At 41.4% G+C, this 11,627-nt stretch overlaps 1 protein-coding gene across 2 annotated transcripts in view; it reads right to left on the bottom strand.

Moving 5' to 3' along the window:
- Positions 1-11,627, bottom strand: part of GUCY2C (guanylate cyclase 2C) — an 81,743-nt gene that overhangs the window by 17,874 nt on the left and 52,242 nt on the right. For both annotated transcript variants that reach the window (XM_014540187.1, XM_005866793.2), the window contains 4 exons: positions 7,574-7,660; positions 5,661-5,793; positions 3,063-3,200; positions 1,757-1,845 (listed from right to left, as the gene is read on the bottom strand). In XM_014540187.1, coding sequence (XP_014395673.1) covers positions 1,757-1,845; positions 3,063-3,200; positions 5,661-5,793; positions 7,574-7,660 — 447 coding nt within the window. The remainder of the gene's footprint in view (positions 1-1,756; positions 1,846-3,062; positions 3,201-5,660; positions 5,794-7,573; positions 7,661-11,627) is intronic.

Here is an 11,627-nt window from a genome sequence, read left to right as displayed (position 1 = left end):
ATTATAACTATATTATAATAAATAATTGCATATAACGTCATAATTATAATGGAATTATTATGATACATAGTCTATATATTATTGTTGCATATATAAAAGAGAAGTGAGGAAGGGGAGGTTCAGGGGAAGGGGGAGACATGAGGAAGCCCATGGAAACCTCATCTCACTATCACTGGCTCGCAGCTTTTGTTGAATCGGAAAGCATGCTGCAAACCATTAGTTAGTTCTTTACTTTAGTCAGAAATAGGATGACAAACGGTATCAAGTGCAGTCCCTGCCCATGTTCTTTGCCTCGGGGCATCCCCGGGAAGAACTAGCTATATGCATGGCATAGCCCTTGCCTGCCTGCATTCACCACCAGATGATGCCTTTGCCTTGGTACATGATCTGCTGACGGCCTCAAAGAGGCATGGACAAACCCAACCCACAGCCGGGCTGACGCAGCACCGCCCAGTGAAACGGGGGCACTGCCACGTCATCTAATTTCAGGCCTGTATTCTATTGGAACCAGCTACTAGATATGAAATCTTTTCTTGCTTCCAATTCCAGAACCATCTGACTACACGAGTGAATGGAGGAGGAAGAATGATTTAGTGAAAAAGGTTTTAAGCAACATGTGGCTATCCTCAGACTAGAAAGAAGTGTTGAGAAGGGATATGCTGATGTGTGGGGAGGAATTCCAGCATCCTGAAAATCAGGGTTGGGGGGATAGAATAAGACCAGGATAGGAGCAGTTCTATTTTAGAACCTTGGGGCTACAACCTGCCTTTAATATTGAAATAGAGAAAAGAAGAGGTAAGAACGGCCCATTCACACTCAGCTAGGCTGGCCATAAACCTCACCTGGAAGGATACTCATAACTTGAAGGAAAACATTTTTATCTTTATCCCACAAGGGACAAACAAAAGGTTTTATTTTTAAGACCCTAAAAACTTTTAAAACACGCTATTTACTATCTTTGGGGATTATAAAAGCTCAGATAAAATCCTAAAATAAATTTAGAAACTTTCCCCACAGGCTTTAAAAGCCGTTGTGAGGGATTATTAAAATAAATTAAACAAATGCAGAGACAAAAGCTCAATTTCCTTCAGATGAAGAATAAAAGGAGAGAAAGTACCCTTCCCTATTGTTTCCAGATGTTGGCATACTTATTTTTCAATCACTAGGTTTTATTTACAAGCCTGGCCAGTGTATCACATGGGCATCTTGCTTTGTGAGCTCCTAGGGACTGAGAATGGAACGTGTGCTTAAGGAACCAGCTCTTTCCTGAGTTCAGAGAAGTGGAAACATATAAGGTTAGGGTGGCAGGCTGATGATGGCTCCTGGACATATGTCCGTGTTCTAACCCCTGGAACCTGTGGATGTGACCTTATTTGGACAAAGGGTCTTTGCGGGTGTGATTACTTTTAGAGTCTTGACTTGGGGAGATTATTCTGGATTATCTTGGTGGGCCCAAATACAGTCACAGGTATCCTTATATAGGAGGCGGGTAGAGGGAAATTAGAAAAGGAGAGGAGAGAAGAATGTGACTACCACCAATCAGAGATTGGGGTGTTTGGGCCACAAGCCAAGGAATGTCAGCCAGCAGCAGCTTCTGGAAGTAGCAAGGAATGGACCCTCCCCTAGAGCCTTTAGAAAGAGCATGATCTTGCTGACAATTTATTTCAGACGTCTGGCCTCCAACAAATACATTTCTGTTGTTTTAATCCATGAAGTTGTGTGTGGTAATTCGTTACAGTGCCCCAGAGAAACTCACTTCCAGCTCCTTCTCCTCGGCTGTTTCTAGGAACAGATCTGGGCGGAAGGGCTTCACTCCATTGGAACTCTCCACTCTGAAAATCTTCTCTGATGGGACGAGAATAATTCAATTACAAGAGAGAATGCAGCATGCGGAACGTGGAGCAGCGGTCAGATTCCGAACTGGCTCACCGGCTCCGATGGGCCAGCGAGAGTGCCGCAGCGCCTTGGCCAGCAGTCGGCAGAGGGATGCCGCATGAGCCACCAGCTTAAGGGGTCTCATACCCACCGATACCCAGGAGGCTGTCCCTCAAATTAAGGCCACTCACCCTATGAAACTCAACGCAGACACCACTGCCTTCAGTGGGCTTCCTCTGACCAAGACTCTAGCCTGCAATCCTGACATCCCTAGTCACCCCTCCCCCCAGACAGTGAAGAGTTGGCACAAGTGAGTGCTCAGTAAGTGAATGGAATGAAATATTGAACCCCCCCCCCCCAAGGCCCCCAGGGGACATGTGACAAAAGTATAGTCAGTGGTGGCGAACCTTTTGAGCTCGGCGTGTCAGCGTTTTGAAAAACCCTAACTTAACTCTGGTGCCGTGTCACATATAGAAATTTTTTGATATTTGCAACCACAGTAAAACAAAGATTTATATTTTTGATATTTATTTTATATATTTAAATGCCATTTAACAAAGAAAAATCAACCAAAAAAATGAGTTCGCGTGTCACCTCTGACACGTGTGTCATAGGTTCGCCATCACTGGTATAGATCTTAGTAGGAACTAAAATATGTATGTCCCACTTCGGTGATCTAGTTCAGGTGTTAGACACATGGCTGTTAGAAATCAGAAGGAAAGAGGGGAATTATAAGGGGAGATTCTTTTTTTAAAAATACATTTTTATTGATTCCAGAGAGGAAGGAAGAGGGAGAGAGAGATAGAAACATCAATGATGAGAGAGAATCATTGCTCAGCTGCCTCCTGCACGCCCCCTACTGGGGAAACCTGGGCATGTGCCCTGACCGGGAATTGAACCATGACCTTAACCAGAGCCACACCTGCCGGGCGAGGGAAGATTCTTTAACTAACAATAACACTGTGGTAGTGACACCTGGCAGTGGTGTATTGTCTTACGCTCTTCAGAGCACTCTAACATTCATTCATCTAATCCTTCCAAAACCCCTGTGACATGGGTAGTGCAGATATGCCATTGCTTTTACAGCTGAGGGACAGAGATGTGGTCACACAGATCAGGGTCCCTGTCAGCCTAGGATGCAGGTTGGCCAGCTCCCAGCGGGGCAGATGAAAGAGTCAGACTCTTACCATTCTGGTCGCGGCAGCATTGCGTGTAGAAGGTTTCCCTCCGCATGATGATCTCCTGTGCGATGATCCCGTAGCTGTACACGTCCCCTTTCTGAGAGATGCTGGCTTGGCGGAGGTGCTCTGGGGCTGTCCACAGGTCTGGGCATTCAGCATGGAGATTGCAAAGTTAAGGGGGTGAGCAGCCCATAGTCTCCCACCTGCTTCTGTTCTTTAAGTCCCTACACCATGCACCCTGAATATGAGTGGCCTTGAGTTTATATGGTCCCAGACTTTTGAGAAGTTTATTGCTAATAATGGTGTTAAGGGTAGAACACACACCTTTTTTTTTTTTTTCAAATACAGTGGGGCCTTGACTTACGAGTTTAATTCGTTCCGTGATGGAGCTCATAACTCAAATTACTCGTATGTCAAATCAATTGTGAACGAGTGAGACACATGATGCTGGGCTGATGTGGCGTTCACTGTGACGTTCGCTGCGCCAACTAGCGGTGGGGTATCTGAAGCTGGCTCGTAACCCAAAGTTTAGCTCGCAACTCAAAGCAAAAAATCGGCCGAGAGACGGCTCGTATCTCGAAAAACTCGTTAGTCGGGACACTCGTAAGTCAAGGCCCCACTGTATATTTTATTGATTTTTTACAGAGAGGAAGGGAGAGAGATAGAGATCGATGAGCGAGAAACATCGATCAGCTGCCTCCTGCACACTCCCTACTGGAGATGTGCCTGCAACCAAGGTACATGCCCTTGACTGGAATCGAACCCGGGACCCTTCAGTCCACAGGCCGATGCTCTATCCACTGAGCCAAACCAGCTACAGCAGAACACACACCTTTTAATCTGACTATGTAATGCCAGGATTTGGGTGAGATCATATGGCAATGTCTTCCCTAACACTGCTAGGATCATAGTCCTAAACACCCTCAAGGTCTACCTAGAATAGCACCTGGTGTACAGGAAGTGCTTGTAAAGGTTTGTGGGATGAATGCACTAGAATATGAGAGGCTAAGAGGGTTTAACAGCTTACGGGACATAAGGCATAAACCTAGGAAAGCCTTTGTAAATGTTTAAAAATAAAGACAGCACATTCAAACAAAGAGACTACGACTGATATTTTCCAGATGTGACACACTGGCAGCCTCCAAGTCAGCTATTGCCCAGAGATGTGTGTTCTTGGATTCCCACAATGTTCTTTAAAACATAATGCATACAATTTACCCCCATTTTACCACTGGGCCTGCTACTCCCTAATTCTTCCCATCTGGTCCACTTCACAGTGAAGGGCTCCTGTGTTCTGTGTTTGGCTCCTGCAGACACTTGGGTTTTGGACTCTCATCACTTATCTCATTTAGTAATAACAGGGCATACAATTGTTCTCCGACATCCCTTGAAGTTTTTCCAGAATCACCTAGCTCCTTGTAAGCTTTTTGAGATTTGTATGTTTGGCAGTTTTGATGGAAAAAATCTATAGATTCATGCTGTCGGGTACAGTGTTAGGCTTATGACAAGGCACATTTTCCTCATGTGGTTTTCCATCCAAATGTTCATTGCCTTTTTGAATTGATGCCTTGTGACTTTATGTGTCTTGTGATTCATGTGGTTTGGGGTTGCAGGAAAGGTAGGTACAACTACTTAGGCTAAAATCCAGGTGACCGACAGCACAGATAGGTTGGGGTAACCGAGTGCTGTTCAGGAGGATGGGATTTGACCTGTGATTTTCTGTCATGTTGGGCCATCTAATGAGGGAGATTTGTTCCACTACATGATGAATCATGCTTGGCACACAGTAGGTCTTCAATGAGCACTTACTGAGTCCAATGTCTAGCATGCTTGATGTGACTGAAGAAATTAGGGGCAGAATTATAATTTTCTTCTATTAAGGAAAAACTAAAGGATTGTAAAATAGAATTAGAAGTAGAATTTATTGTTTGGACCTAGATGGTATTTTGAATCATATATGAGTGTTAGATTTCTGAGTCCATAACCCTGAGTTATAGTAAAGAATGGGTAAATGTTCAACATGAAAACTCTTTATACTTTACAAATCATTTTTCTCTATGTTACTTTTTTTGACCCCTATCACAATCTTAAAAGAGATAATAAGAATATATTTTACTGATAAGAGTTATTTTCCTTATCATTATCACAGATAAATAAATTGGAACTGGAAATGGGTCATCTGCCTTATACTCTATCTACTTGGGCAAACATCTTCACCTCTCTGAACCTTTATTCTGTTTTTGTTTGTTTGTTTGTTTTATAAAGAGAGAAGATTAGACCAGAAGATTTCTAAGGTCTCTTACTATTCTAATCACCTCTATTTTTTCACCCAGTTCTGCTTCTGCAAGTCAATAAGTTCCTCACAATTTCTCGCTGATATCAAGGGACATGGATGAAGGAAATCCACAGAGGAGATTTATTAAATTCAAGAAGCACTTGTTGAAAACTGACAAGGGTGAAGTGTTGGAGGATGAGCCCGCTGTTGCCTCTGGTGGCTCCAAGTATTAACTTTCTGATCACTATCACTATTTCTTGAGAGAATTATGTGGGCTTGTGAGAAAAGAGAAAGACCAGTGGGAAACTAGTTAAAATTTCATTACAGACCTTTTTTTGGAGGCAAAATGGAATTACAGCCAAAATCAGTGATCTTCACCACCATCCTACTGTCCACCACGCAGTTGGTGGATTTCAGACGCCCATGGACTTCTGTCTTATTGGAGTGCAGATATGACATCCCCTGCAATTTTTCAGATGACAGGAAAACAAAGAGATAAGATACTGTGCACCTGCTTATTTTAAAGAAAGAAATGACATTTTGTATGCATTTCAGCATGCAGGTAGAATCACACTAACAGATTTTAAACTTAGTTCCATTAATTTTACTTAAAAAATATTGAGGCCCTAACGTTTGCCTAAGCACTACATCTAGTTTTAAATCTATTTAGGTGACATAGTAAAAGGCAGTTGTCTAAAGACTTGGATTAAGTCATTACCTATATATATAAAACCTAGTATGCAAATAGACCGAATGGCGGAACAACCAAACAACCAGTCGCTATGATGTACACTGACTACCAGGAGGTGCGCATGGAACATGGCGGGCGTTGGCAGCAGGTGGCAGAGCTCGGAACATGGTGGGCATCAACCGTGGCAGGATGGTTGATCAGGTGACTGATGGCGCCAGACCAAGGCAGGGTGCCGGTCACTGTCATCAGGGCAAGCCTTTGGTGGTTACTGAAAATTCTTTGCTCCCACGTGCCGCAGTCCTGCTGGGCGCTCGCACCTGCTGCCGGCGCTGGCCCCACTAGCACCCGCTGTTGGTGCTGGAGCTGCCACTTGCACCCACTGCTGGTGCCCAACACCGGTCCTGATCACTTGGCTGCTGGCCCTGATCGCCCCTCAGGGCTTCTCCGATTGGGGCAGCAGCCACCACTCGCACCCGCTGATGGCGCCGGCCCCAATCACTCTGCACTGTCAGTGGGTATGAGAGGGGCCAGCGCCATCAGTGCATGGGAGCAGTGGTAGCAGGAGCAGGGCTTCCAGCAGACAGGGAACTGGGGTCCGAAGCGGGAGGGGCACAGAGGATGGGCTGAGACCCGCCCCTGTGCCCACCGCAGCCTCGTGGCCCACAGTTCCTTTCAAGGTGCACGAATTCGTGCACTGGGCCCCTAGTATATAATATAAAATGAAAGGTTGATCCTATTTTCTTAAAGTGTGTTCACTTACCACTTATTTGGTCTGTGACCTTGGGTATGTCTGGTCCTCTACTACCTCAATTTAAAAATATGCATAATAAGGCTTTGCTATTCTGAAGGGAGGGGCTAGGCTAGATTAGTTTCTAAAATTTCATGGATTTCATTCTATTGTGAAAGGGGAAGCCTGTTTTTTCACTGGTGTGCTTCCCTCTGCTGGCTAGAGGTGTCATTGCAGACAGCCTGGATCACAGGAGTGATATGTGGCAAATGGGGTATCATATAACATTTTGCAAACCTATTCTGATCCTATGTGGAGGGAGATTTAAGACAGTATCAAATAGCTCACTCTTGGGATTGACTTTTCTTCATTCTCGAACGAGGCCCTGGTTACTGGTACTCCCATGTTTGGGAATATACATGTCCACATTTTTTACCGCCTCATACACGATGGTTGCCTGTGCTTAATATTTTTCTCTTATAAAGTTGAAGATTCAGTTGTTCTCTCTGCAGCTTTGTATTAGTTTAACTTCCAGCCAGTCTATGAAAATGTGTGCCTCAAGCCCAGAGTAGAAAGCATATAATCACCATAAGAAGAGGACCCAGTATATATTGAACATTTACTTGTACCAGGCCTTATGCGAAGCATACGCATTATTTCATAAAATACTTCTAACAACCCTCTGACTATTAGTACTAAATAAGTACTATTTTTATTACCATCTTACAGATGAAGAAATCAATGTAGTGAAGTTGAATAGCTTGCTTGATCTATTTTCCTGTATTTAATTTTCTAGATGTCTTCTGTGTTTATAGGTCTCTTACCTTAGCAATGTCATACAAGACAGAGATCTTAAACTCCCAATCCATGAATGTACCATCAGGGTAGGAAATTGTGTCATTTAAAACTTCCTGAACAGGAAAAAAAGGAAAGGAAGAAGAAGATGAGTTGTCACAAGGAGGGATAGTGTGGAGAGACTATTGCAGGCAAATAATGATCTAATCATGAGGTCTTGGGCTCAGGAACACAGTGGAACTTTGTTGCCCTGGACTTCCTGAAAGTATACAGGGTGGAGGGAAAGCAGTTTTACAGTTGTGAGTACGTGAAACACAGAGTTTATTCTTGTATTATTATTTATTAACTATTGCATTATTTTCCATACGAATAACTATAAACCTACTTTTGCTCCACCCAGTATTTCTTTTCTTTCCTACGTAAGAAACTTAGGTGGCTTGCATGACAAGAACATGAGCAGAGTATCCAACATCCTGGTCTTCCACCTGATGGGGGTGAAGGAATGAGCCCATGAGCACATGCCTGCCTGGAGAGTGGGCTGGTGAGTCTGAATCACAAGTCGCTGGGCTGCAGGTCCTTTCTCATCAAAATTATATGAGTGTTTTCAAACAAGGAATTGCTGTTAGGAAATTCATTCACTAGGCTTATGTTTTTACTCACATGACCAATTGCATCCATTGGCTTTATAGCTCTAAGTTGGTTTTTTAAATATGTTTTTATTGCCCTATCCTGTTTGGCTCAGTGGATAGAGTGTCTGCCTGCAAACCGAAGGGTCTCAGGTTCCATTCCAGACAAGGGCATGTACCTTAGTTGCAGGCTCCTACCCAATCCAGGTCTTGGTTGGGTGCATGCAGGAGGCAACCAATCAATGTGTTTCTCTCACATCGATGTTACTATCTATCTTTTCCTCTCTCTTCCACGCTCCCTAAAAATCAATAGAAAAATGTCCTCGGGTGAGGATTAACAACAACAACAACAAAAAGTTTTTATTTATTTCAAAAAGAGGAAGGGAGAGTGAGAGAGATAGAAACATCATGATGAGAGAGAATGACTGATGGATTGCCTCCTGCAAACCCCTACTGGGAATCAGGACTGCAACCCAGGCATGTGCCTTGACTGGGAATCGAACTGTGACTTCCTGGTTCATGGATCAACCCCCAACCCCTGAGCCACACTGGCCAGGCTAATTTTTTTTTTTTTTAGTTTACTAAGTCTTGTCAATAAGACAGAGTTCTTAGATTTTGTGTAAACTGTATGACCTAGAATTTTGAACTCAATATTTTAACATGGTGATGGTTCTAACAAGATGATGGTTCTAAGCTAGTAAAAATTCTTCATAGTAAAGCTCTAATAACCTAACAATAGTTTCTTGTTTTGGGAAAAAGCACAATTTGACCTTTAGTTTTAAGTCAGTCACTATACCAATAATTTCAAGCGAAGGGTCCAAAGTCATAATTCATTTCAGATAAGGCTGGCTGGGCTGTAGGTACCACGCCAAGTTAAGGAAGGGGAGTTATGCCCAGACACACTCTAAAGTAATTCTTTCCCTTAGCACCAGACATATTTTATATTTTGTTTATGTTTATTATCTCTTCACCTTATGAACACATAGACTCTGTGTGATAATTTTTGTTCACTGCTGTTTCTGCAGCATCTCATTCAGTGTCTGGCTTGGAATAAATCTTTATTTAATAAATGTTTGTTGCTTGAATGAATCAATTGTTCCTACCCAAGGTTAGCTGCAGTTATGGTATATTTATAAGGCAGGAAGCAAATTGTCTTTACCCCATTTAGGTTGAAACGTTCTGATTTGTTTTCCCACAGAAGTAGGTTCTGATGGGATTTGCCATGGTTGGAGCCTGAAGGATGACACAGGGAGGGGACTGCCATTTGCCTTTGCACAGCCTTTGCTGTGAGGCTCATGGTACAAAGGTGGTTTCCTGTAGAAATTTCTGTTGTTGTCTGGGCCCAGGAGGACTCAGCAACATCAGAAGGGGGTCCAGGACCATTCAGATAACTGAAGTTTCCTGCCTGAGGGTAGAGAGCCCCCAAAACTATAGGTATGATACCCAAATGTTTGCTGGGCATTTTAGGGAGTAAAAGACTCTGTAAAACCCTTTGACCAGGCTTTGTGAACTGGTATTCTAAAATTGCTGTCTCATTGAAATTAAATGAATCAGAGTATGGTCTAGCCCTCATATAATTGTTATCATTAGAAATGTTTTATTTAAATTATAATTTTTTAATTTAAATGTTCATTTTCAGCATCATATGGTCTTTTTTTTTCTATGACCTTTTGATATGATGCATGAGAGTGATAGTTTTTGAATTCATAGAATTAACCATACCTGATTGTACTATGCTCCTTATATACAACTGGCTTAGAGTTACTAGTATTCTATTTATCATTTTTTAAATCAATATTCCTAAATATAAGTTAGCCTTTAATCATATTTTATTATCAACTTTATGCTAGCTTTGTTGAATGTTAAATGAATTTAGATATTTGTGTTTTTGCTTAACTTTAGAACAGTATTTATATACACACAGAGAATTATTTATTAAAGTTTAGAATTAAGCCAAAGCTGGTATTTTTTTGTAATAGAAATTAGAATTTCTCCTATTGTTATTAGCTTACTTAAGTTTTTACTTTTTGAGTCAAACTTTCATGATTGTATTGCATCTAAAATTTTTCTCTTTTTTTGGATTTTATAATTTAATAGTCTTTGAAGTATTCTTTCACAATTCAAAGTGTCTTTTTAATAGCTTTATTTTCTATGCCCACATTTGTTTATTTTTATGCTTCTTTTAAGTCTTAATTAGAAATATGAGAGGCTTGTATACTTTATAGTTTAAAAAAGATAAACAACTCATAAATGCATTTAAAAACTCTACCTCTTTTGTAATGATTGAATTTTGAAAGTTTCTTTTCCTTAGGCCATAGTTATTCTTCTAAATTTTATATTGACTATTTAGATTATTTTTTTAAAGACAGAATAACATTTAGGGCTATGAGTTTTTTCTTTGAGGATAGACCTGGGTTTATTTTGAAAACTACTAATCTTGTTTAGTTTAGTTTTGTTCTTTTATGGAAGCTTATTAAAAAATTAAAAATTTCTAAGGGGTTAAATTTCAAAATTATTTTTAAATGTTACTGAGTAATGAATATTTGGACCTCTTTAAAGCTGCTGCTGCCCCCAATCTTAGGATTCAGGCTTTGTTATAGGGGAGAATATTAAGGTTATAAAGAGACACTGGGTCTGAAAATAGTCCGAGGGCAGGGTGACCACACATTGTGGTTTGCTTGAGGTCAGTTGCAATTTATGTCTACAGCTCCAACAATTATGACAGTACCCCCTTTACTCACAAAGTATCCTGGTAAATTCTATGGTCACCTCCCCAAAGGTTTTTTAAAGGCCGAAAGCCCTCAGAACGCATCCCAGAAACTGCTCCAGGTGAGGTTCAAATATTTCAATGCTCCTTGAAACAACTGTCCTCGATTCCTTCCTTCTCCTACCTGTTCCCCATTCAGTCCCATTTCTGCTGCACACCTGATTTTGTTTCTTGTAAGTGACTGTTTCTTGTATATGCCTGCCCTTCTGAACAATGTAATGATTTGCTATTCCTACTTGATGCGTGGTTGTTTCCAAGAAATCAACTTATGTCTGTTACTTTCTCTTTCTGCTTTAAACTTGCTCAGCCAGAGTACCTGACCCCACCTGGCAACACCTGGGCCATCTTCAATCCCTCACAAGGGAAAGGATGGTAGGAATTAATACAGTAGCAGAACCAGGACTTACGAATAAGTTCCGTAATTCTTGTCTGGTGCTATCATAATGGCCACCCATTTTTCGTTTCATACAAATCAAGTAAATATGCAAGTAAAATAAAATGAATTTAGAGGTAATTAGTCACTTTTCCAACTCTGTTCTCTCAAGTCTACACTCTTGAAAATATATATATGTGTATATGTATGTATATATATATTAAGACATTGACAAAATCTGAGTGATCCAGTTTAGTAACATATGAACCCACCAACTTTTCCTGATACTTCTCCAATATTATTTCACTAGGTGAACA

Source organism: Myotis brandtii, unplaced genomic scaffold, assembly GCF_000412655.1.
Source record: "Myotis brandtii unplaced genomic scaffold, ASM41265v1 scaffold237, whole genome shotgun sequence".
Taxonomy (NCBI): Eukaryota; Metazoa; Chordata; class Mammalia; order Chiroptera; family Vespertilionidae; genus Myotis; species Myotis brandtii.
The sequence above is the reverse complement of the archived record's forward strand: the minus strand, read 5'-3'. Positions and strand labels throughout refer to the sequence as shown.